Here is a 27520-nt window from a genome sequence, read left to right as displayed (position 1 = left end):
GCTTCCTGGGATGGGAAGAGAGGAGGTTGGAAACCATTACAAACCATGAATGGCGACATACCTGTGGCGGAGCAGACCAGGGAGTTGTGCGCATATTCGATCCAGGAGAGGTGTGTGGCCCAGGAAACCGGATGTAGAGCTGAAACACAGCGTAGGGCTGACCCCAGATCCTGGTTAGTCCGTTCTGTCTGGCCGTTGGACTGCGGATGGTAACCGGAGGACAAGCTGACCGACGCCCCCACCGCTTGGCAGAACGCCTTCCACGTCCTCGCGGCGAACTGAGGACCCCTGTCCGATACGATGTCCACCGGGATGCCATGCAGCCGGAAAACGTGCACGACCAGCAGGTTTGCTGTCTCCAGGGCGGATGGAAGTTTGGATAGCGGGATGAAGTGTGCCGCCTTAGAGAAGCGGTCAACGATGGTAAGGACAACAGTATTGCCTTCAGAGGGAGGAAGACCCGTGATGAAGTCCACCGCGATGTGCGACCAGGGGCGGTGAGGGATGGGTAAGGGGCACAGCAGTCCCGCAGGGGCCTGATGAGAAGCCTTGCTACGGGCGCAGACAGAACAGGCAGCGACGAATTCTCTGGTATCCGCCGCCATGGAGGGCCACCAGAAACGTTGTTGCAGCAGAGCCAGGGTCCGACGGGCACCAGGATGACAGGCAATCCGCGAGGAGTGTCCCCACTGCAGAACTGGAGACCTGACGACCTCAGGAACGAACAACCTGTTCGGTGGACAGCCTTGCGGAACCGGCTGGTCCCTCTGGGCCCCCTGGACCACACCCTCGATCTCCCACCCGGCTGCTCCCACCACGCAGGCAGAAGGCAGGATGGTGTCTCCGGACGTGTCATCCATAGGAAGAGCAAACTGACGTGACAGCGCGTCCGGCTTGATGTTCTTGGATCCAGGCCGGTAGGTGAGTGTAAATTGAAAACGTCCCAGGAAAAGTGCCCACCGGGCCTGGCGAGAGTTGAGCCTACGAGCAGAACGGAGATAAGACAGGTTTTTATGATCGGTCCACACAATGAAAGGTAGCGTAGATCCCTCAAGCCAGTGCCTCCACTCCTGCAGAGCCAGGACAACCGCCAGCAACTCCCGGTTACCAACGTCATAGTTTCTCTCCGCAGGTGAGAGCTGGCGGGAGAAGAAGGCACACGGGTGCTCCTTCTGGTCGGTGGTGGTACGCTGCGACAGCACGGCTCCCACCCCGGAGTCAGAGGCATCCACCTCCACCACAAACTGTAACGCAGGGTCAGGGTGAACAAGAACAGGTGCCGATGAAAACAAACACTTAAGTTTAGCAAACGCCCCCTCAGCTGTAGGAGACCACTTAAAAGGAATCTTGATCGAAGTCAGCTGCGTCAGAGGTGTAGCAACAATACTATAGTCTCGGATAAATCTGCGGTAGAAATTAGCAAACCCGAGAAACCTCTGCAATTGCTTCCTTGATGTAGGAGTGGGCCATTCGGCCACTGCCTTAACCTTGGCAGGGTCGGTCTTGATTTGCCCCTTCTCCACAATGAAACCCAAAAAACTAACAGAACATACATGAAAATCACACTTCTCCGCCTTCACATATAACCTGTTCTCCAGGAGTCTTTTGAGCACAAGCTGGACATGTTGCACGTGCTCCTGGTGGTTACGGGAGAAAATCAAAATATCATCTAAGTACACAAACACAAAACAGTTAAGCATGTCCCTTAACACGTCGTTCATAAGGCATTGAAACACAGCAGGAGCATTGGTGAGACCAAAGGGCATAACCAAATATTCAAAATGACCCAGGGGGGTGTTGAACCCCGTCTTCCACTCATCCCCCTCCCTAATCCTCACTAGGTGGTAGGCGTTCCTAAGGTCCAATTTAGTAAACACAGTGGCCTCATGAAGGGGTCCGAAAGCAGAGTCAATGAGAGGGAGGGGATACTTGTTCTTAATAGTAATGTTGTTGAGGCCCCGAAAATCGATACAGGGTCGCAAAGACTTGTCCTTCTTCTCAACAAAGAAAAACCCCGCCCCCAACGGAGATGACGATGGCCGAATGAGACCCGAGGCCACCGATTCGGTGATGTATGTCTCCATGGCGATACGTTCAGGCCTGGATAAATTATAAAGCTTGCTGGAGGGGTATGGAACATTCGGGAGAAGCTCAATGCCGCAGTCATAAGGTCTGTGAGGGGGAAGGGATAGAGCATGGGCCTTACTGAACACCTCCTGGAGGTGGTGATACACGGAAGGTACGGAGCTAAGATCCACTGGCTTGGGAGGAGACAGCGGCATAGGGGGAGTGGAGGGAACGGCGGAACGTAGACAATGGGCATGGCAAAATAAACTCCAATTAAGCACGGAAACAGAGGACCAGTCAATGTGGGGGTTATGTAGCTTTAACCAGGGTAGACCAAACACCACAGGGGAAGTAGGAGACGGAATAACAAAAAAAGATATGGCCTCATGATGGTTACCGGATAACAACAGGGAGATGGGGCTAGTGCGGTGAGTAACCTGAGCCAGGAGCCTGCCATCTAAAGCAAACACCCTCTTCGGTTGAGCAAGAAGCTGACAGGGAACCTGAGCCTGTGAAACAAAACTAGAGTCAATAAAATTGTCATCCGCCCCCGAATCCACCAAGATGGGCAGCGAACGGGAGGCTTGATCCCAGGAAAGAGTACCTTTGATCAGGAGACGTGGAGGAGACGAGCACACAGAAGACTGACTCACCAACGCCCCTCCAGTGGTTGGTGAGCCCCCCCCTTTTGGCAGAACCGGGCAGTTGTCTCGGAGATGTCCATCCTGCCCGCAATAGATGCAGAGGCCCTGTAGCTGACGACGCTGACGCTCCCGTGGAGGTAGTCTCGCCCTCCCCAGCTGCATGGGTTCCTCGGCGCCGGAAGAAGATGAAGCAGAGGCGGTCCGCTGAGGAATCCGGTCCGGACCGAATGGTGGTGGTGTGGAAGGTGTAAATCCACGCTGAAAAGGACCCAGTGTCTGAGTCACGGGAGGTGCACGGCAACCCCCCCCGGATCTCTCCCTGCGTCTCTCGTGGAGGCGACAGTCTAAGCGAATTGACAAAGAAATTAATTCGTCCAGTGAGGTGGTCTCATCACGAGCAGCTAGTTCATCTCTCACCTCGTCTCTTAATCCCCGGAGAAACACCCCCTGTAACGCTGCCTCGTCCCACCCGCTCTCGATGGCTAAAATGCGGAAGTCCACCGAGTGTTTAGCTACGGAGTTAGCTCCCTGGCGTAGCGACAGGAGCCGGCTACTGGCCTCCTTGCAGCGCAGCGGGTGGTCAAAAACTTTGAGAAACTCCTCTGAGAACGAGGTAAACGAAAAACAAACTGGGGACTGACTATGAGCGAGGGCTACAGCCCAAGCCGCGGCTTTATCAGAAAGCAGGCTCATCACAAAAGCAATCCGTGACTTCTCTGTGGAATACGTTAAGGGCTGTTGATCAAAAACAAGCTTGCACTGAAAAATAAACTCCCTACCGGAACCTGCCTGGCCAGTAAACCTAGCGGGTGTAGGTATGAAGGGCTCCCGAGGCTGAGAGGGAAGAGAGCCCGAAGCAGAGCCTGATGGTGCTGGAGCTGGAACCGGAGCTGGCGGAGACGGCTGCGAGGAGAGGTGCGACGCTATCTGCTCCACCCGACTGCCGATCAGGCACACCTTGGAGGTAAGTGTGGTGATTGCTTCCATTGCTTCAAGTAGCGCCTTCTCGTGTTGTCCAACCCGGTTCTCCTGAGACGACAACGCCAGTCTGAATTTCTCCGTGTCTGTGGAGTCCATGTCGTGGCCGGATTATTCTGTTAAGGTTTGTTAGATCTAGGACCCCACAGCAGACACGGAACGAGAAGTAGAGGTTAAGTAAATAAAGTTTATTTCCAGGTAACATGGAAACAGGTTGTAGTGGCAGTAATCTGGCTTGTAGATCCCGAGTGGAAGCGAGAAGCGGCGAGGCACACGACGGTCGACAACATAGTATAATCCGGCGCCAGAGTGGAGAGCGAGCCAGGCATATATGGAGGAGATAATGATGATTGGACTCCGGTGTGCCTCATCTGCCGTCGCCAGGAGCCACACCACGCCCCCTGACACACACAACACACAGGAGGAACACAACAGAGAAGGAAGAGAAACAAAACAACAACTCACAACCCACAATCCTCACAAAAGGTTAGTGTGCATAGCTATCTTATTACTAATAACCAGCTAGCTAATTGGGTATTTAACAGCATGGCTATAAAAAGAAATAATTTTAAAGGCTATTCAAATTATTGACGTGTAAGTTTTTCCAGAGAAGGCAGGAACTGGGGTGAACTTGAACTTCCAGTCGTACAAGTGGTACTAGAAGTAAAGTAGTACTAGAGTAAAGTGCATTTACACAGTACTTCAGTAAACCTTCTTCCCACAAATGTGTTTTATTCAAAAACAAGTTACTTGATATTATTTAAATCTGCTTCTTAGGTTTTTTTTTATTCAACTTATTGCAATTAGTTGTTTTTTTAATCAACTTCTCTGTAAGTGCTATACTTTTTAGGTGAGTAAGTTTATGTTGCAGTTTAACACAAGTGATTAAATATATGCAGAATAAAGAACCAATGACAAAACAAAGCTGGAATATTAAAATCAAGTTTATTTTTTATTATTTTCAACTCAGGTTTCTTACACAACTGTTTACACATTTTCCAGGAATAGCAAAAGAAACGTAAAAGACAAAGAGAAGTGGAGTGCTGTGATTTGGAAAGAATACATGCTCCATCTGGTGGCAATCGTTGGCATCGCAGAACAGCTCCATTTGAAATGGGGCCTGTCAGAACAAGAGGTGGCTACATCTGCTGTGAGTGTGTGTGTGTCTGTGTGTGGTCTGCTCTGCTCTCACATAATATGAATAAAACTCTGTTGCCTCATCAGTGAACCTCAGGTAGAACAACTCCCATGATTCCACTCTGCTTCACAACATCAAACTGGGTCTTTTGTTGTTGTTATGAATGAGACGCTCCTAGTTGTTGAAGTTACATATTGGACATTTACATTTTTCTTTTTGTAAATTAACTTTTGATGAATCATCTTCTCATGCGTGGATTCAGGAGTGTGACCATTAAAAGGAGGAGCTGTTTTAATCAGTTCATCTAAATGATGTTTAATTTGTGTCCCTCTCAGTTGTCAGAGTGAACCGAGCCGACCCAGAGAACTTTGAGAGCATGGACATTTGTTTCATCGGCAAAATGAGTCGCGCTCAAAATATTGTATTGAGCATTAGTTGATGAGATCCATGACTCCTGCGTCTGTGTGTATTCAGAAATATATGGACACAGGTAGATGCGTCTTTTACATTCATTTACAATTTTTACTTACAAAAGCACACAGTGTTGGAGGGTTTGTTTTGGGGAGTAGGTGATGGGTAAGGGTTGGGAGAGAAAGGGTGAGACTGGGCGTTGGATGAAGGGTAGGAAGGGAGGAGCAGGTAAGGTGGGAAGGGGCAATGACCTCAGTGTGCGTAGACACAATCAGATTCTGGGGGTTCAAGAAGAGTGCGAGATGTTCATTCAGTTCAGAATTAAATCCTTAATTAAAAATGGGAGATCTGGAATGGACGACTATAAAGAAAAGAAATAAAGATTCCAAGTAAAAAACAAATAACTTATTTCCTAATGTTTATGAAAGTGAAAATAACTGAAATACTGAGACCCATAGACTGTATATATAAGCTGAGACCACAGTGAAACGACAAACTTTAACATAAATAGCCGGGACTATTTTGTATGAGGCAACGTACTTACCACAGGGAGATGATATCACAAACCCCAATAGACACAATACACTGTTCAAGTCAGGAGATATTCGTTTTCCTGTTACACGTTTTTTGCATTTATGCATCTGGTTCACGTTAGAAGCGTCAACCGCTCTCTTGTGGTGAATCCATCGGGGATCCCCTGCTGTGTTCACACACGGGATTTTCCTGGATTTCCACAGACCTTACACGAGGAGGCCAGGTGGTGAGAGTCTCCCTCGGATGTTTACGTTCATGCACCTCCTCTGAGTTCAGTGAGTGTCTGACGGCAGCTTACATGTAGGTCAAACAGAATCAGAAATGGTAGAATGTGTGTGTTTGTGTGGGTCAATCTGAAGAGGTTGTTTGAGTCTCCCTGTGCTTTCTGTTGCTCATGTTACACAACTCTGTAGACAACTGGGTGTTGGACTCTCTCCAAAGTTCTCCCACGGAGTTTGATGTTATCGTCTGCTACTCATTGAAAGCTGTAAAACTTGAATTTTTATATGGAGAACAGATTTCCCTTAGAAAGGTACGAGTCATCATCTGCTGTAATTTCCAGGACTTGTTGCCTTTATCATAATCTGCATAATTAGAAGCAGAGTGATGGAGGGGTTGGGGGGGGGTTACATTGTGAAGGAGCTGGATTGTGCAACTGGGTGACTGCATCTGTAAGAGAGTAAGCCCTGATCTGACGTAGCATGGGAAGAAAGAGGGTGTTTTAAACGTGTGTTCACTGCTCAATAAATCTGGTGTGTATATGAGCAGGTGATCAACAGGTGACAAAATAATCACAATGAAGACATCGGGTTGGGAACACAACTCCACATCAGTTTCTCTCCACATCATCATGTAGAAACATTTAAGAGCATAAAGTAACACTTGAAGGTTGTTTTCATGCTCATCTGCTACAGAAAAATTTGCTCCATTGTCCCCTGAAAGGAGAAATATGACTTTTTTTTCCATGAGCATGTTCTATAGTTTTTGTTTCTGTATATGTAAAAGATGAATGTGTAGTTTAAATCTGGGTCAGACATCTCCTGGCTGGTGTGCACATTCAAACACACAATCCACAACAGGTGGATGGTTGGAGGAATGGAGGATTTCTCCGAATAATCATTAATTAACTTATAACCATCCGTGCCAGACAGAATAAGATGATTAAATAATGTTACTCACATAGTCTTTGCAGCCACAGAGTCGACAAAAGCATCTGCATCCTTCAACAAGAACACAAACAAATATCATCACCAAGCGTTAGGGGCTATTAGGGACCAATAAACATCCAAAACATAAAGGGAATTTGGGTGTGCAATTAAGTAACATAATACAAGGTAAGGAAAATAAAATCAACAATAGACACAATGAAATCAAACAAACTTGAGGTGCAAGTCCAAATGGTCTCAAACAAATGAACAAGGCTGGTCACTCCCAGACCCTCCCCTTTCAAAACTCCTCCCCTTGACAGGTACGTGACTGCTCCGTCCCTGGACTCACACAACGGGCCTTACTCCTGGTTTTAGATTATTTAACAGATATACTGCAAATGTTTAAATACCAAACACTGATCCTGAAGCCCCTCAAAGGCCTCATGAGTTGTCTAGTCGAAGTATCCACAGGCATGCATACATATTAACATAATATTTGCATAATGCATCTAGAGACTCCAGAGAATCCTCTCGAATTTCATGCAAATGTTCATTTAGAACCATAGATAAACTGATTGGATTTTGTAGGTCAAAGGTCACAGTGGCCCCACAAAACATGTTTTATGATCTAAATTCTGCCTTTGGAGAATTTCTTTGAATTTTCTTTAAAAGAATAATCAACTGATTGTATTTCATGGTGTTCAAAGGTCACACTGACCTCAAATAAGTCTGGTAGGAAAAAAAAAAGAGTGAAAATGAACTGGTTGAAAAAAAACACAGGGTGGTAATTCCAGGTAATCTCAGTATGTGGGTGGAGGCGGGAATCTTATATCAACTCATCTCATGTCGAAACCTGCACGAATATGTATCTGCATTGCATGTGCCAACTAACCACAAGTGAAAACTCTAATTTGAGTGTACAGCACGTTAAGTCACAGGCACATCTACCCGAAGTGGTTTTCTCAAATAACGCACACGTGAGGGAAGAAAAGTGTTCACTTCCATGTTCCAACACAACTTTGAAGTTTGAACACTGTGGATGAATATTCAGGCCGGTTCTGAAGCTGTAAAGTGTGTCACTGGGGGCCCGGAGGCCTTAACAGATCCTTTAATGTTGGTGTGTGACATAAAATCAACATATTGGGGTCACTGTTTGATGTGCAGGAGATGGCAGAGAATTTAAATGTACTTAGGCAGCAGCTTAACACTGCAGTTGCATCACTCTGGATCTTGGTGTCTCCTGCACACATGCAACAGTGGCAGTCTTTATGATAGGAGCTGCATTATAGAGCCAGAACAAACATGAGGAGCCTTCCTTCCTCCCCTTGAGGCTCAGTTATCTCTGAGTGATGACAATAACGATGATGCAGCGCTATCTGCTGCCCCCTTCGGGCTCACAGCGAGTACTGGCGCTGTGATGGAAGAAAAAATCCCTTTAACCTCCTGTACTGCAGACAGCAGCCTTGTGCGCATACACACAAGCACTGGAATGCACACATGCACGTACATGGGTTAAATAGTGAGGTCAAATAATATGTACATGCAAATACTTTAGGTGTAAAACAAACAGAAAAAACACTGCATGCGTTGATGTAGGTTGAAATAAGACCTTATATAATAAATACAGTTAAAATTATAGAATTGCTTTTGCAAAAGTGGTTAATTCTGCAGGGGAAAATCCAAAACCCTAAAATTAAATCCTACACCTAGAAAACCCTAAACCTAAAACCCAAAAAAAAGACTTAGCCCCAAAGAATCTTAAACCTAAACAATTATAAACCCTTTAAAAAAATGCAAGCCTATAAAAATCCTGCCTGAAATAACACATGATAGAATAAACCATTTTTGAATCAGGGCTGTTGCAGTTGAGCGCATTACTTTCCGCACGTACATGTGAAACCAAAGCTGTGAACGTAGCATGACGCGTCCGTCGGGCACAAACAAGCGTCTTTACGCACGGCTAGGAACGCCCACTCCGGTGCTGTGCGCAAGCGGATTGGCTGCTAAAGATAACGGTGACTCTTTCCGCGCTGTGATTGGCCGCGGCTCTCCTTGGCCATTACGTTATGCTTCCTCCACACACACAGGCAGCCGGAGAGAGGGAAGACGTAATGGTTTGATTCCCTGTGCACTTGCCATGGTCGTCGTCCTGACATTACTCGGCAGATTCCTGGAACGGGAGGTCCAATGAAGGTACGCGACTCCCTCCGCGGTTGCTTTGTGCTTCGGATTGGAAGGTGATGCGGGTTTATTGTGTTGGGCTTTGCGCACGATGCTGCACCGCGGGAGGGAGAGGGATACCTCCATCCTCACGTCAATTCATGTTGTTGGTGTGACACTTAAGTTGCGATTACATCAACAGGCGTTCTGCGTTTTTACGCATAATTGGCTGCTTGGTTGCTTGTCATCAGATATCCACTCGCCTGCTGCTGCTGGTGCTGCTGGTCCTACTGGTGCTGCTCTTGTCCGAATGATTTTCAATTTCTTGGCGAGTGTGCAACCCTTTGGAAACGCTCTCCCCTGCGTATAATGAACAGTAGGTACAGTGTGTAGCCTTTAAATGAGCCCGATGTGACCCCAGTGAGATGGTTCAGTGGACTAAAGCCGGCGGAGGGACGTCCATTCACCGTCAGGCTCTAATCCGCTCTAATGAGATAGAGACTGCGGTCATTGAGAGAGAGAGAGAGAGAGAGAGAGAGAGAGAGAGAGAGAGAGAGAGAGAGAGAGAGAGAGAGAGAGAGAGAGAGAGAGGGTGTTTGGGAGACATCTCGGTGTTGACACACACACACACACACACACACACACATACCGGTTCGGGTCTCCTCTCAGGTCCGGTGCCAGAGGAGTCTCCCCGCTGTCAGCCGGTGTGTGGATCCAGATGTGGTCCTGCAGCCGGAGCAGAGCCGGGCTGCAGCGGCGGGGGGAGCGAACAGGGGGACGGGGATGTCTGAGCTCAGGACCTGGTCATAATGAAGATGCTGGCGATGATGTCATCGGTGCACCGGTAGGGCAGGTTTGTGGCTCAGTGAGAGGTTAGACAGAGCTGGTAGCCACCACCATCACCACCACCACCACCATCATCAGCATCATCAACATACATACATGCATTATATAAGAGTAATGAGCTGCTGTTTGATGCATCACATGTTATTGCAGTGAGGATTTGTTCTGCTGTAAAACATCTGAAAAATATCTGTTATTGCAAAGTAATTACATGCATATACTCAAATACTTTGAACTGGAAAAATACAGCCACTATACTGTACTGTATTTATTCTCTCTGACCTTCATTTCATAGAGAAACATTATCATAATTGTGAATGGGGGGGGTGGGGATGTCAGTGCAGGTACATGCTCTCTAGAGGTATCTAGTCCTGGCCAGTCACTTAAATCTATATTTAAATATCACAATATGCTTAGGGTGAATGAGTGTGGTCTATACGTGAAGGTGATACACATTTCATAGTGTTTGTTTTGGGAATAATGTCATTCTCGAGTTAAGGTTTTCAGTCAACATTGGACAAAAATATTTCTTATTTAGTATTTCAGCTTTCATACACATACAGAGTATTGTAAGGTTTGCAAATTGACTCTTCTAAAATGGGGGAAATGTACCTTAGCTACCCACTTTTCTTAATCTAAGTATATAATCTTTTATAATCAATTTACCTGCAGCACATTATCATCACTGTGTCCCTATAAAACAAAACAGACTTTATGGTTTTTGTTTTCTAATCTGATTCATATTGAAAAGCAGCTGTATAGCCGCTGTGGAACAGACGGTGTTAGCATAGCTCACATCTACTGCCCTCACAGTGTATCTGTTATCAATACCAATCAGTGATGCAGTCTTGGGCTAAATATATATTTCAATGCAAATGCATATTTGATCATTTTTTAAAATTCTTTCCATTCAAAATCCTCTTATCATTTCATATAAACTGGACGTCACAGACGCAAACACTAATCTCTGCTGAAATTATAAGATGTCACAGGGCTGTAGCTCAGCGGCTCATGCTCATATTCCCGATGAGAATGTAAGTTGACTTAGGGCAGACTTCTAAAGTGGATGAAGAGGTCTAAAGCTATAGAGAGAGTCCGGGGGGCACGGCAGATCTCTGGAGCGGGTTGTAAAACAGTCTGGTTATGCTTTAATATTCCAGAACAAACTCTGCAGCAGTCAATATGCGTTTGCATCGCCGAATCGAAAGCTCTCTCCAGGCTAGATCCTCGCCAAGTTCTCCTCTGCCCTCGGAGTAAACTGCTTAAACATTTTACTTTGCAGACACAAATCCAAACTTAGCCCGTAGCCGACTTTAATGTTCATATCTCTCTCCAGACTCTCTCTCTCTGCATGTGATGTCCGCAGGCTGCAGCAGACACGACTGAATCAAGTACATCTTGCGCATGATTCACTAATGTGTAGTTTAAAATGAAGAAAGAAAAAAAATCACATTGAGTCTGATCATTTTCGACAAACAACGCAAGGCCGTAAATGAATTAGTTTATTTTCTCTGGCGAAATTACTCCCCGGTCTGAAGTGTCGGGCGACTGGATCCACTTTCACCGGCGTGAGTGACATCTCCAGAGAAAAATCAGGATTCAGCCGACAGAGAGCGGAAATGAAATGTGAGAGAGAGTCAGCTCCTGATGGAAATATGGTGAATGATGACGCTTTATGATAGTGCACAGATGTTTACTCTGCAGGCATCTTAATACTCTCAGTCTGGGTTACACTGTATCTGTGTATTGATCGCTGCTGATGTGTGCAAATGCATAGACTGTGATTGAGACTTGAGATGATACATAGCATTAGACAGAATTTGTCGAGGACCAGAGATTTTGTTTTACCGCATACAGATGTAGGTCCTCCATCAGTTTAGCTCTCCATCCATCCATCCATCCATCCATCCATCCATCCAAACATTCTCTACCATTTATCCTTTGAGGGTCGCAGGGGGAGCTGGAGCCAATCCCAGCGGACATTGGGGCGAGAGGCGGGTCACAACCTTGATAGGTCACCAGACAATTTAAAATCTCCAATTAACACAATCCCAATCTGCATGTTTTTGGATTGTGGGAGAAGATGCAAACTCCACACAGAAAGGCCAAGGTCAAGCTGGGATTCGAACCAGGAACATTCTTGCCGTGAGCTACCACTGAAACACCTTAATGCTCTGAATCAATATTCAGACTCAAGATGGACAGTGTAGAAAAACTGGATCAAAATATATGCAGCAGGACTAGAGAGGAGTAGTTCTCCCCAAGTCCTGCAAACTCATTTTGATGTGTGAAATTGGTGGATTTCTCCTTTAAATAGCTCCACTGAGATGTGGTGGATGGGGCTGCAGGTCAGGCACAACTGATTTATGCCAATATTAGATTTTTAGAATTCTCCAGCAGGGTGAGCAGTGTCGACTCGCAGCACAAAAGGTTCCCGGTTCGAATCCCAGCTTGTTGTTCCTGTGCAGAGTTTGCGTGTTCTTCATCTGTCTGGTTTCCTCCGACAGTCCAAAGACATTCATAGTCCGGATATAAATTGTCCGTAGCTTTGAATGGTTAATTGTCTCTGTGTTTTGGCCTGTGATGTGCATAGGATAAACTATAAATTATAGTTTTTTGCTCTAAGAGGTTAAAGTATCTATTATATTGCTATGAAGATATATACATTTGTGATGAATCATCAATGTGAGGAAGCACATTGATTTTTTTGTACTTTTATTTTAATAGTCTTTAGTGTAGAGATACAGGAAACATAAGGAAAGAGATGATAAGCAAAACAATTCCACACTGGGATTCAAACTGTGGATGATTCCTGTTATGTGGTTTCTCACTGTTACCATTAGACTCAATGGTTCTGGGCACCTGGTTGTTTTGAGGTTGTTAATGCCCTTGACTTGATTGACATTGACGTTAATGCATCAATGACATGAGTCAACTTTCTCCAGTTGTGTTCAGAATAAATCTGAGAGTGAACCTTTTCGGCAGAGGTTGCTCAGAAGCCACCTGGCGCTGCTCGGAGGTATGAAGTCTTATCTCTCGGTTTCAGACTCGTTCCAGCTCCAATCTCCACACGACCCATTTACTCCTCAATATGGTTCCGCCCCATATGTGTACACTTGTCTGTGTCGATACAGTTTTTCTTTTGAAGCTGTATTTATGGGGTCAGATTACTGTTTGGGGAATCAGGCCTGAACGAAGCTGATATTCATTCCCAGGTGGTTTTTCTATTTAAATCTGTGGCACAGTTACTGGTTGCTGCTCTCCCCTCTCGCTGGCCCCCTGGTTTGTTTGTGCACTGTGTCCTGGTTGTTTGCTGGTTGTGTTTCAGCAGCAGTGTGAGAAATGCCTCAATTATGTGGCCAAGTCCTGGAATTCAGAGTGTCCGGAGGTGATTGGAATCGACAGAATCCATCACTATAATACAGTATTCCCAAGGAAACTAAAGATACAGCTGATAAAGGGGTAGTGGTGTTTGCTCTTGTTCCTTGTTTGTGTGGGACTCCCTGCCCACACAGCTAACCGTTCGCTAATGGAAGTGACAGAGGGATCTCGTGCTGCTGGCTCACCGCCGGGTAACACTGTTTTCATTGGAGCGCTGTCGCGGAGGATGCACTAAATATTCCTCCTCAGTGACTTCACTCCCTCGTGAGGAGGTTTTGTATCTGACCTGCGAGACTTTTTGAGCAGCCGAACATCGGGTCAAGTTTAAGCCTCGGGCAAATAAATCAAGTTGTTATGCATCCTGGTTTTATTGTGTGCGCATAAAGCTACGGGTGTATGGCAAAGCAAGCTGCTTGTGGCAGATTGACATCAGGAGAAGATGCATGAAGCTAAGACTAGTCTGTTAACATGAGATGAATTAATAGCAATTAATAGATTCCATTTTAATTTATTTATCAAGCAGAAGGTAGAAACTTTTACTTCCTCCGGCTTCTCAGTTTTAAAGAATGTGTGTCTTATCTAAGTGTAAATTCAATATTTGTATGTTTTGGACTGTTGGTTTGATAAAATAAGGTTTTTTAAAGATGTCACCTTGAACTGGGGGCAGAGGTGATGAGCATTTTACTCTATTTGTTCTACCTTTTGTTGACCAAAGGATGAAGTATTTAGTCTAGATATAAGTTTGGTGAAAATCTAATAAATGAATGAAATATGTGAATGGTTTGAGACCCATCCTGGCTGTGGGACTGCAGCAGGGGCTGGACCTTCCTCCACCTTCCTCTCTGCCTCCTAAGATTACGTAAGGAATCCCTAAGTAGATGGAGTGAGGTCGGATCACAGGGTGTTTGTGACAAGTCGGAGCGGAGCACTGCCTGAGGAAGAGATGTGGCAGGACCCTGTGAACTCCCTTACTGTCCCGCACAGAGCCGGGGAACCACAGAGGGCCTACATTATGCTCATGTCAGCTATTGATTCTGCAGGCCGGGGGGGAACAACAGAAGACATATTCTCCTCCTCGCTGACCTCCCTTCCTCCCTCCTGCGTCTCATCAGTATGCTCCAAGGGGCCGTGCCTCCCATCACGCCATCTTTGCTCCGTGTCTCCGGCCCGTCTCGTGGTCAGCAAACACATCCGGCCGAGTCTCTCCGTGGTGGCTGGGATCGCTCGGCTCTAGTTTGCACGTTTTCCTCAGGTCAATATAAGATTCTCACCCTCTCATTTGACCCTCAAGGTGCATGCCATCATCTGCTTCTTATGTGGCGTATTTATGTATCAGATTGTACAAAATAATGCAGTGACTGAGAAGTTTAACCCACAGATCTCTTTGGAAAATTTCATTAATAGGAGCTTTTAGAGGCTTCTCCTGCCTAATTATCTCTAACCTCGAGGACTGTTCAAGAGCACTCTCGGTAATGGGCTGTCCAGTATCTCCCCTCCTCCCTCGCTCCCTCCCTCCCTTTCTTTCCTACTCATTCATTCATCCCTCTTGTTTTACTCTCTCACCCTCCGTACCAGAAAAGAACGTCTCCCAAAGACATGCAGGTTACAGTAGAGGCCGGGGGTGGATGATTCAGTATAGGTAAAATTAATTGTTTGATTAGTAAGGGCACCAATAAAAGGAAAAAACTAATTTATAGAGCATGAGGTGAATTGTTTTAGTGTGAGAATAATAATCAATCATTCACATTTTATTTGTGCAGCCCACATTCCATGATCACAATTTGATTTATAACACCCTCTGCCCTTCACCCTCGACCAGAGTGAGGAGAAGAAATGCTGATGATTTGCTGTGGTCCTCTCAGTCTCCAGGTGTTAGACAGTGTCCATTAGAGGGACACGTCCTCCTTACTGTTAAACTCAGATTCAGTCTCTAAATTATTCCATGTGCTCGCAGCGTTGAAGGTTTTGCAGACAGTAGTGAATCATTTCACTTTTTATGCCCTGGATTTTGAGTCTCAGGCGACTCGCAAGCTGCCCTACTTTGTCTGCGGAGGTACTGCAGGCGCTATTCAGGGCTGAGAGAAATCCCCAGCTCGTCTGCTTTTCAGTTATTTACTCGTGATTCTGCTAAAAAAAGACTCAAGAGCCGATCATCAGATCTTTAGTGAAGATAGAAACAAATGAGTAATCATTTAATTACCTCATCGTTGACATGATAATTGTAGTTTTTACACAAACACAATTCTGTCTCCATGAATTCAGAGGACATATTGACTTACATTGATTTCCTGTAATCGTACTCCAACCTTAATCATAGTTATTATTTGCTTAACCTCTAAAACTAAACTAAACCTAAGCCTTAACATTAACATTAAAACACGTCTTCATCTTAAAATGTATTGATTTACGTGATGGGAACTTGATTTTTGTAACTATAAGTAAGAAAAGTCCCCATAATGTGAATGTGTGAACAGAGTTAGGTCCCCACAACATGAGTAATACCTGGACCACACACACACACACATTAAACACACATACAATAAACAACAACATCACAGCTTGGTAACTAATTTAATCAGTATATATTGTTTACTACATGACGAAGTTTGGATTCTAATTTATTACTGCTTGAACTTATAACTTTGTTCAAAACTCACTGATCGTTTCTTCAGTGCAGAAGTGCAGATGTGGAGTTCAGGGTTTGAATATTTCATAAATATGTTGTTTAGCTTCAATGAGGAGCTGGAATGAGCTGATACATAATACATATGATTCTGTCTGTGACTGTGGATTAAGAGATAATTCCCTCTTTAAAGCTGTGGAAAGATTTCTCTAAAAGTTTCCCTGTGTGTTTCTGTCTGTGCTCACAGGCCGGGGCATCGTCCATGTGGGCGTCATGTTGCGGGCTGCTGAACGAGGTGATGGGCACGGGCACGGTGCGGGCGCAGCAGCCCGGGTTCGGAGCCGGGGCCGGGCCCTTCCGCTTCGCCCCCAGCGCCGGATACTCCACCTACCCCCCCACCAGCTCAGGGAGCGCCGGCCAGCTGTGCAAGGCCTGCGGACTGGCCTTCACCGTCTTCAGACGCAAGGTAAACAAGAGCCGAGGGAACCGGGTCCAGGGACAATACTGAAGAGAGAGTATTTCTACCCTCCAGGTCAGAGCAACATCAACATCAACCTGCAGAGATGAGGGAACCTGCTTAAATAACCCTTCACCTTCCACTTTTTAGTCAGCGTTTTCTTTTTTTGATGTGTGTCTGAGTTATGCAATCCTTGCGTGCAGCGGTGAGAGGGACTGCTCACTCGTGGTGCATTCAAGGAAACACTGACGTCCATAACTACTGATTCACTTGCTGAGCAGAGATCCTCTTAATGTAACAACCTGGGAACTAGGCCTTTCAATTAAGTGAATTAAATCCATGTTATGTTAAATCCCACTCAACAAGATCATTTTTCTCTATTTTTAAGGTTGTATTCTTTTTGGGAAGGGAAAAATATCAGCATCTCTATTCACATGCTGTTTCACACGGAAACACGGAAATAAAATAACAGGGTCAGACAGACATGAATTGACTGGATTAGAGCAGTAAGTGGAAAAGCACAGAACTCTAATACACAAACAGTTACAGGATCATCATGTTCAGTGCCACATTTACATATAACAAAATAAACAGAGGCAGCACGTTCTGCACTGTGACAACAAACTAATCTGAAGTTCAAAGTCTCTGGTGAAAAGTGCATTTACTCAACAAACTGTACAAGTACCTCAAAACTCTGCTTGTAGTTTATTCAAGTATTTGTGATCGATGTGACTCACTTCAATTCAGCATGAAATATATGTTTGACTCAACAAAACTCAACAATAGTGACTACCTTTCACATGAAGTACTCCTCATATAAATGATTAGATTACAGGTGTGTAGTTGCTGTTATCAGTTCCACCATGGAGGGATTTCTGCTCTGGATTTCTCAGTTCTTGGGCGGCAACAGACACACATATTTATTCTGGTATTTCCAGGGGTCTCTGCCCGTGTCAGAGTTTAATGCCGGCGTGTCCTCGCCGCTTCAGATCGCTCTATCGCCATCCAAACACCAGGTGCCTGTCTGCCGGCGGGTCGATTCCCTGGATTCGCTCATGTTTGTGTGCGAGCGTGATATTTTCACGGTTTGAAAAGAGACGTGCCGGAGGATTAAGAGCAGATGATTGAAGAACTGTATCTGTTGCGGTGGAAATGTGCTTGTGCGTGTTTGTGCGTTACTGATAAGAAGATGTCTGCAGCGGTGGTCGACCTGCTTCCCTGCACGTTTGAAGTGTCAGTCCACTCCAATGCTCCGTATCAGTGTTAAGCCTCTAAAATGTCAAACATCACCAAGAACTATTGACAGTTAAGTTTTTTTTAACTTTATTCTTTCCCAGAAAAATAACTGAGCGCAGGATATGAGCTACAGGATATAATGAACTCACGATGACATGTGCAATGATAGAAAACGGCAAGAAACAGTGAATCCTCACATCAGAGAAGCAGGGAGATACAGCTTTTTGGAAATTTTTGCTTCATAAATGACTCAAAGAATTTTTTATCCATTTTCAGCCAATCAACTTGCCACCTGATCCCTCATCTCGTCAATAAATCACTGACATTGACCTACATTGAAAATACAAACATTCATGACACAAATTTCTAAATCTTTTTTTTTTTTTTTACGTTTGACCTAATTTTTGTTCTCCAATCTTAACCTGTTATTTATATTCAGTTTTATTTTTCTTATTATAGCTTTACAGTAAATGTCTTCTACTTCTTTTATGTAAAGCACATTGTGTTTCATGAATCGTGCTTTATTCATCAAGTTTGTTATCATCAAAGTTAGAAAAATCGACGCTCATTTACACTTTGCCTCAAAATTGAAAACGAATCATTTTGTGAAACGATAACAAAGTTTATTCCTGTTATCGTGCAGCAGCTCCAGTGAAAGTTAATAAATGTTAATTCTGGATTATCGCTCGGTTCCAATCGACAGTATCTTGCAAGTCAAACTCTTGGCTGGTGAATTATTGTTTTTCAAACTAAAACAACGTGAACATAAACTGTTGCTATCTCAGTTCCATCGTACGACCCACTTTCCTCAGCTCGAGTTAATTAAATCCCTGTTGTGATTCATTTATTCATCAAAAGTGACCTGTAGCATAAATAGTTTCTCATGCTCACAGAAGCAAAACATCAGGGCCGAATTATCAATAATGAAAAGCACATTTTCTTAAGTGAATGCTGTGGATTGAATTACTCCAACGATGAGTTTTGTTGCTTCAGTCAGAAGAAAAGGAATCGTTAATCACCTCACGCCGGTCGCTGACTCTCTTCCTCACTCTTCCTCTCTCTCTCTCTCTCTTCCTCTCTCTCTCTCTCTCCTCCCCAGCACATCTGCTGCGACTGTAAGAAGAGTTTCTGCGCCCTGTGCTCGCTGCTGCAGGAGAACCTGCGCTGCTGCTCCACCTGCCACCTGCTGCGCGGCACGGCCTTCCAGCGGCCCCGGCTCATGCAGCTCCGGGTGAAGGACCTGCGCCAGTACCTGCTGCTGCGCAACATCCCCACAGACACGTGCCGGGAGAAGGAGGACCTGGTGGACCTGGTGATGTGTCACCAGGGGGCGAGGGAGCCCCAGAGTGCGGTGGTGGTGGTGGAGGAGGACGAGGAGGAAGAGGATGAGGAGGAAGAGGATGAGGAGGAAGACGAGGAGGAGGACACACACGAGGAGGAGGAAGAGGAAGCGGGAGATGACACAGACAGTCTGCACTCGCTCCCCCACTCGCACGCCGCCTCGCCCCGCTCCGCCACCCGCTCCGCCTCGGAACAGTCAGTCCTCTCCGCCTCTCAGGGAGACGTGCTCAGCCCGAGTGACAGCTCAGGGACCCCCAGCCAGGTCGGATGCACACACACACACAACCACACAAACACACACAAAGAAACACACACAACCACACAAACACACACAAAGAAACACACACAGGCACAAACACTCACACACAGGCACAAACACTCACTCACACACACACACACACACACACACACACACATACACACACAGGCATTCACTCACTCACTAATCTCCATATGCCATCCTTCTCTCACATCTGGCCTCATTCTATCCAAGATAATTAGTTTCAGAGGTGAAATCAACTTATTTACAGGTTTCCAGTCAGGACCAGGCTCCTTCCTTTCAAATCCCCAACAAACAAACAGCCTCTCGTGCAAATCTTCAGACGTCAATTCGTTGTTTTTTTTCCCTTTACTTTATTCTTTCCTCTTACCTTCACCGAGGAGGTTTTGTTTTCACCCCTGTGGGTTTGTTTGTTGGTTTGTTTATTAGTTAGCAAGATTACACAAAATATACAGGATAGATTACTAATGAACTTGGTTGAAGGATGTTGAAGGAACCCATAAAACATTGGTGCGGATGTGGATTTTTTTTCAGTTTCTATAACAGTGCAAGTTTCAACATTTTCATTGATTTCCCAGTGAATAATTCAAGGATGTAGATGAAAACAAGCGTACACATTTAAGGAACTGATATCTTGATAACTTGATTGAATTTAAAGGCGTGGGCTGGACTAGCGCTCCACTGAGTGGTTTTCAGGTTTCTCTCTTTTGTTCGTCCTGTCATGGTGCTTTGCTCTGAATGAAGTGTCTCTGCATGTAAATCCACAAACTGGGAAGATTTGATTTTCCTCCACTGACATTGAAAAAACGATTTTTTTTTGGGAAGTTAAAATGTGGTTGAAAGGTTCAGATTATAATTAGAGGTTTGATTTATGCATTTAGTTCTGATGGTTGAGGTTCGGGTGAGGAGACAGTGGATGTGTTATGTAAATGAGTGTCCTCACAAAGATAGAAGTACCAGTGTGTGTGTGTTTGTGTGTATGTGTGTGTGTGTGTGTGTGTGTGTGTGTGTGTGTGTGTGTGTGTGTGTGTGTGTGTCTGTGTGTGGCTCTCAGACCAGCCAGCCACGCAGCTTAAGCCCTTTGCCTTTTTTAGGTCTGTTACATATAGGCTGAGTCTGTTATGTAACAGCCACACAGGTTGAGAGACTCCCCACAGCATCCCAGCTGCAGAGAAACAACACAAACGCTGGAGTTCATCCCTCCTCTCATCCGCCCATAGATAATCTCCCTCTGTCATTTTCTTTTTTTCCTCCTCTCACTCTGTGGGACACGAGGGCTGTGAGATCCTTTTGTTGTTTGGATTCTTGACTAGCGACATTACTTTATTCTCCAAACCCACGGTTCAGTTCAGAGTTAAAGGGTACTCTCCATCTTGAGCCAATTAGGCTGGCCTAACGTTCACCACAGGCGGGATCCCTCAAACACAATTGGACCAAAATAGGGATGTGACAGATGCAGTTATAGGTGTTATGAATAATATTTACAAAATATCCTGACTTTAGAACTAGACTGTCCCCTTAAAGTCAACCTGTAATAAATTACACAAATTCATAGATATCAGTCCCTCGGTTCATCTCACAAGGTTAAATAAAGTGATAGAAAAAAAACCTGGATCTGCCCCTTTGTCAAGATCCATGCCAAAATTGAAACGTTTATTTCTTGGCCCTTGTCCCATCCTGTCATGGAAATCTGTGAGTAGTTTTTACACAATCCTGCTGGGAAAAAAAACTAGAAGAATACTCTGACTGGCCACTTTATCACCAGATTGTGTGTACATGTATTGAGATTATCCAGAAAATCATACACAGACACCTGTTTACACATATCCGTCACAACAAATACCAGATTTTTTTAAGATCTCTGCATTATTTGATAACTGAAAACATTTTCAGAATTGAAAAATTAACTTGGATCTGCACCCTTGATGGAATCCACTCTGAAACCTATTGTAATGAAAACATAAATTCTTTGGTGTAAGTAAAATGTGATAGATATTGAAGGGACATAAGGAATAAATCAGAGTTTGTGCCACTTAGTCGCTCTCTTGACATTGATCATTATGCTGAGCTAAATAAACTACATTCTTTTACACTATTCTTTTAAATGACGAATCATTTGACCCTGACTCTCAGACTGAGTCCATATTAGTCAGCCGCACATGTTTTACGAGGAGTTGATTTTATAAAGTGTGATGAATCAGTTACTGTTTGTTTCAGTAGACTGAGCGGTGACTAATGAGAGTTTAAACACAGTTGAATTGACTTCAGTGTTTTGATCTCCGCCCACACAGGAGCCTGAGGAGACTCCAACAGCGTCCCTCTTGAACCTGGAGCCCACTGAAAATATCATAGAGGTGTGACTCCTGTGTTTTTATTATAAATATGAATATATATACGTAGAAATGAATGATGTTGCTAAGTAAAAGACGCTGATCCTGTTTCCTGTGTGTGTTGTAGGTCAGTCCGGCCACACAGAGGAGGATCAGGGCTTCACTGTCTGATCTGGACACCGAGGAGGCGATAGAGAATCTCTCCGTCCGACAGCTCAAAGAGATTCTCGCCAGGAACTTCGTCAATTACTCCGGCTGCTGCGAGAAGTGGGAGCTGCTGGAGCGAGTGCATCGGCTCTACAGAGAGAACGAGCAGAACAGGAAATCCAGTGAGTTGGATTTCACTTTTTTGTTGAAGTTGTGTGACCTCCGGTGTTCCGTTTAATAAAATATTGTTTTCTCCTTTTTTCTTTAGTGGAAAATGTGAGCATAACTGCAGGTAATTGTCTCTTTGAATATATTTGTTACTTTTACATATGGAATAACTCCCACTCGACTTTAATCTGCTTTAATTCAACACAGTTTCCTACACTAATACATTTTCTCTATCACTGCTCATTCTTATCTATAAAGTGGTTGCATATCCTCCACCTCTCTGCAACAGTGGTGTTGGAGGTAAGATATCTTAATAATAAAAACACATTTTGCATCACCTCCATGGAGAGATACCGCACATTTCACTTTTTCACATTTCACATGTCTGCATGCTTCAGCCTTTTAGAGCCCGGCTGATCTGGAATAAAACATATATAAAATATTTAATCTTTATTATCACAGGATCTTTTTTTCTCATTAAACTATGACTTATCCTCATAAAATTATGTAAATAAAGTAATAAACCCGACATTATCGTCAATATTGCCCTAATACACTTAAACCATACATTTTATTATTACTGCAAATTAAAAGAAAACAAAAAAACAACCCGATTTAGAGAACTTCAATTGAGAGAATAATTGTGAATCTTTCCTGCATCTTTTATTCTGTAAAACACAGACAGCGATAAGTCTGTGAAAGGTTGATATCAGCTGTTTTTTGATCTGCCAGCTGATAAATCGGTCGGGCTCGAGCCATTTTTACCCTCTTGATCCTTTTTATCATCCTGTACATTATCCCATCATGGTCAATCGAGTCATTATCTCCTGTCTTTCTCTGCGTCTGCACGTTCTGTCACTCGTGTCTCTCCTCCTTTGTGCAGCGTCTCGTTTCATCCTCTCGTCCCGTCATTAATGCACTCTCTCTCTCTCTCTCCGAGCTCTTACCTCTGAGATGAGTCATCGCATTACTTCAGTGGCTCCATCAGGTGTAATTACATTCTCAGACTTCCTCTGGTTCTCCTGTTGACATGAAGGGCTTGACGATGGTATTAATGGTCCGACAGGCCGCAGCTCTGTGGGCCTTGTAAGCCAATGAGCTGATCAGTCAGCTGTCAGACGTTTAACTCCTGTAAACCAGTGATGGATTAGTGGCACATTTTGAATGAATGTTTAAAAATGTTAAATGTAGTTTTCATATTCTCGGTTTCAAGTGAGCAGAATTTATAAAAGCTGTCTTTTTTGTTGTTGTTGTAACTTTCAGTCCCATCACACGATCTGCAGCAGCAGCAGATGGAGTTTTGTGTTTTATGTTGGTTATTAGCTCCATCAAGAAGGTTTTGTTTCCATCAGGCTCGTTGCCCACTGGCTATCGTCTGAATCTGTTTCTAGAGATTAAGTTTTCATTGGTAATTAGTTAGTCAGCAGGATTGAATTTTGTGGAGGAGTGGGGCATAAATGAAGGAATGAGCCATTCGATTTTGGAGCTGATACACGGCTGAATTTCTGGTTTTTAATACGATAGCATTGGCATCTACTACGGCTCTGATTCTTTAGCTGATTTATTTACAGACGTGGCATTTATTAGGATTTGGAAAAATGCTGACAAAACATTTTAACAAGGAGTTGTACACTTAATAAGTAGAGAGTAGAGATTTAGATGAGACAGTTCACTGCAGGTCATAGCAAAGCCAAACAGAGGTGAATGATGTTACTGCAGGATCGGAGGAGTTATGTTTGTCTGCCTGTTGATTAGGGGAATTTATTTCATTTTGGTGCAGATCCAAATGAGTGGGGCGGATCCAGGATTTTATTACCTTGTGAAAAGCCATTTTTCAACATTTTCGTTGATTTCTCAGAAAATAATGTATATCTTGATAGAAAAATTAGACACATTTAGGGGACTGATGTTTATGAGGGTCCAACAAAAATCTGGATCTAGTGAATTTGGATGTGCTATCACTGGAACCTAACCTCATCTTTCCGTCCACAGAGGGTGTCAAAGCTCAGCTGACGGCTGACGAGAACCTGTGTCGCATCTGCATGGACGCCATCATTGACTGCGTGCTGCTGGAGTGCGGCCACATGGTCACCTGCACCAAGTGCGGGAAGCGGATGAGCGAGTGTCCTATATGCAGGCAGTACGTGGTGCGGGCCGTGCACGTGTTCAAGTCTTAAAGACCCCCGAGCGTGTGCACGTCGGAGCGGCCCCCTGTGGTGCGCACACGTGGACCCAAGCTCTAACTTCACCACTGAGGAGAAGGTGCTGTGCATGACGTCTCACACGGGGGGGGGGGTCTGATGCTGCAGCGGGCGGGAGCAACTCCCCGGACACCAGGCGGTTTCCTCTGGCCCACCGCGGTCTGGCTCCTCCCCTCTCCCCTCTCTACTAACTCATGCTCCGGTCCCACTGCTCCTCCCTGTTCAACCGTCATCAGCTGCAACCGGGAAACAAACACACACCCTCTCTCTTCATCTCTCTAGGGTCTGATGAACACACAGCAGGCAGACCCCCCCTCCCACACCCCCCATGCCATCACTTCCTACTCTCTTTGGAGGTCCAACTCGCCGGAGAGGAGGTGGAGAGGACGGTGGTCCCGCGGTGACTTGAAGCCGAATCGGTTTGTTCCGACGCAGCGTGATGAGATATGTAAGACTCCAGGGTGAGAGTGGGTACGGTTTACACAGTCGTGCCACATGACGCCGTGCGCTCTCTCCCTCAGTGTTCTTTAGGATGTGCAATATCAGAGGAAAAAAAAAAATTCAAGAGACTTACTCACACGTGTTTCTAGTCGTCTCGTCTCACACGCAGAAGGCTGTGAGGTGCCAAACGTCATGCCTTTGTCTGATATTTGGGTTTAGGATTCCACATCAGTAGCGACATCTCATAACCAGCAAAGCTCGGTGTGATAGTTTACTCCTTTTTTTTTCTTTCTGTTTTCTCAAATGAACTTTAGGAAATAAAAAGTAAATGTTTGAACACCTACTGTGTGAATGTGCTCTGACATTTCCCTCGGTGCACAGACGCGAATCCTGCCGGCGACCTGCTGCACGCTGTTCCTGTTGAGTGTGGAAGTTTCATTCTTGACCTTTGAGACAGCAGTACCACGGGAAAAACAGAATCATAACTTTGGACTCGTTCACAAACGGTCTTCATCAGATGTTTCAGTCGACATCAAGTGACTTGGAGATAACAGCTGTGTCTCAGTTCAGGGCCTGCGTCCTTCGGAGGCTGCATTTGAAGGCTCTTCCAAAATCGACCAATGATATGCTTCCTTTCTTTCCAGAGAAGCGAAGGCTCCAAATGGTGGATCCGTCTTGAGACAAACTATCCCAGAGTTCTGTACGTTGGCTTAAACTGAACTGAACATCTAATGCTTCACACGTTGAAACAAAACCAAGGGGCATAAAAACAGCTCTGTTGCCAGGTGACACCAGTAATATGATGCAGACGGTCATCCTCTGCAGACCGGACTGTCTTGTTTTATTTCGGCCTTTGCCAGTCTGATCTCTGCGTGGCCCAGGAAGGAGCTGGGGCCGTGTAGACCACGTCCTCCGTAGGATGGAGCCCATGAATTGGGACACAGCTGACATGATGCCCTGAGGAAGACGTTTTAATGACCTGTTCATCTTTCATTTTAATGAAACTAGTTGGTTTGGTTTGGAAGCAGGACCACGCCTCAAACATACCTTTAATCACATGTCAACATATATCTGGTCAACTCTTCACGCTCTGTTTGTCTCAGATTCTTCGACCCATCCTTTCCTTTCCCTTCAACCCTTCCTCCTCCTTCCCTCATCCATTCTTCCTCCCCTCCCCTCCCTCTCTTTCGGTGTGTTGCATTGCCTCTTGCATGTCTCGTTCTCGGTACTGTCTGGGACACACTTTCACCCCAACTCTCGACATGCAATGTGTCGATTTCCATTCAAAATCAGATATCGTTGGGGTGTGGTCCTTGCTAGTGAAACATCTTCCACCGAGCGATACCGTTTGATTTCCACGTCCACCGATTGTCCGTGTGTCCATTAACGTAGAATCCTAGGCAGGTACAAGGTGCTACTTCCTCTTCTCTGTAGCGTAACGCCATCATCCACCTCTCTGTCATGTCGTCACTGTGTCCTTCCAAACATCGTCCACAGCGAGAGGTCAAAGAATCCTGGTTTACTTTAACCTGTTATGCAAATGAAACACTTTTTGTTCCTCATGAGATTCGGTTAACTCAGATGTCACTAAACTATCTGTGTGTACAATATGCCTGTGGTTAAAAAGAAAGAAAAACAAACCCAACTCATTTGCTGTTCGGTGAATAACATACAGTAGATAGTTTATATTGTTGTTTACTGATGAGTTATTAAATGTATATTTTTCCATGTACTCGGGATACGACATGATTTAAGATTCTGATCAGTGCGGAGGTTTGAAAATAAAACAAATACACAGTTTTTTCAGAATGTATTCCTTCTGGTTTGGGTAGGAAGAGTTCCTCATTTCCTCTGACGGCGTCACTCCCTCACCGTTACCGTGACGACGCCATGGCCTCGCTTTTTCCTACAGCGCCTCCTCTCACCATCGTTCATCGGAACCCGACACTGAAACTTTAACACTGTAACTCTGTAAAGTCTGTTTGTGGACGCTGCTGTTTCTCAAAGATGTCATTCATGGGCAGCTACAGTATTACCAGAGTAGGAGGGTATCATGAGCACTCATAATCCTGGATCTTTATATTTTGGAATGTTGAACCTTTTTATTTTGGTAAACAAGAGAAAAAATGATTTATTAGATTCAATAAAATGCAGTACTACAAACCAGACCTGAGAACACCGCTCTTCATTTTGTGATCGCTCACGGCCGTGGATGTTATGTTTACTACGCTGATTGTCTGATTGTTAGCAGGAATAGGCAAAAACTACCAAACCCACTTTATTTAAACTTGGAGGAAGGGTGGGACATCGGCCTGGGAAGAACTCAGAGAATAATTCTGACATATTTATGGGACTGATATCTAATATGTGCAATTTGGTGCAGATCCAAATAAAATCTGGATCTAGTGAGTTTCTTAAAGGGACTGTTGGGGCTTGTTGTAACTCACATGTAATAGTGATGTTCCAGTAATGAGCATATCAGCATGTTGCTTATTTTTGATAAAATGCTTATAATCCTTCAGATTTTCCTGTAATTTCAATTCCTTTCAATGTGTATTTATATTCTGTCATTTCTTCTACGTTCGTGGTCTGACGTTTTCGCCCCGGATTCAAATTGTCTACCTACAACAAATGTTAGCTTTGTTTAACTCTCAATTAGGGCTGGGCAACGATTAAAAGTTTTAATCGCGATTAATCGCATGATTTTCCTGATTAATCACGATTAATGGCATTTGTATACGCAAAATCCAATAATTAATTAAAAAGTAGTGTATAGCGCAATTTTATTTTCAATGTTCTGCCATATGAACGAAAGTGCCATAACATTTGTTGTGCAAACACTTTTAACATCAGCATTTAATACAGTAGCAGTTAAATAAAATATTCAGTGTAAATCTCAACTTAACAATGTTATCAAAGCAAATACAAAATTAAAGGTCAATGCCACTGCCAGGGCATTAATGTTATCCTCTTCGTTATGAAAAATGTATAC

General features: G+C 44.6%; 1 protein-coding gene across 3 annotated transcripts; it reads left to right on the top strand.

The window, feature by feature from the left end:
* The first annotated feature begins 9004 nt into the window (after window positions 1-9004).
* On the top strand, window positions 9005-24872 carry rnf34b (ring finger protein 34b). 3 transcript variants are annotated; one of them, XM_061069434.1, is made up of 8 exons: window positions 9005-9113; window positions 14417-14556; window positions 16175-16393; window positions 18720-19223; window positions 21533-21595; window positions 21699-21900; window positions 21987-22010; window positions 23879-24872. In XM_061069434.1, the coding sequence occupies exons 3-8, from the start codon at window positions 16190-16192 to the stop codon at window positions 24061-24063; spliced, it is 1182 nt and encodes a 393-aa protein (XP_060925417.1). In that variant the 5' UTR covers window positions 9005-9113; window positions 14417-14556; window positions 16175-16189; the 3' UTR covers window positions 24064-24872. The 3 variants fall into 3 exon arrangements, with proteins under 3 accessions (XP_060925417.1, XP_060925410.1, XP_060925401.1); XM_061069427.1 differs by having other exon boundaries at window positions 14345-14556; XM_061069418.1 differs by lacking the exon at window positions 14417-14556.
* The last annotated feature ends 2648 nt before the right edge of the window (window positions 24873-27520 follow it).

This window comes from Limanda limanda, chromosome 1 (genome assembly GCF_963576545.1).
Source record: "Limanda limanda chromosome 1, fLimLim1.1, whole genome shotgun sequence".
Lineage (NCBI taxonomy): Eukaryota > Metazoa > Chordata > Actinopteri > Pleuronectiformes > Pleuronectidae > Limanda > Limanda limanda.
The sequence above is the reverse complement of the archived record's forward strand: the minus strand, read 5'-3'. Positions and strand labels throughout refer to the sequence as shown.

Bases quoted from the DNA above. Each gene is read 5' to 3' on its own strand.
- rnf34b (XM_061069418.1), top strand. The intron at 16,394-18,719 runs GTAAACAAGAGC...TCTCCTCCCCAG, and splicing joins TCACCGTCTTCAGACGCAAG to CACATCTGCTGCGACTGTAA. The intron at 19,224-21,532 runs GTCGGATGCACA...CCGCCCACACAG, and splicing joins GCTCAGGGACCCCCAGCCAG to GAGCCTGAGGAGACTCCAAC.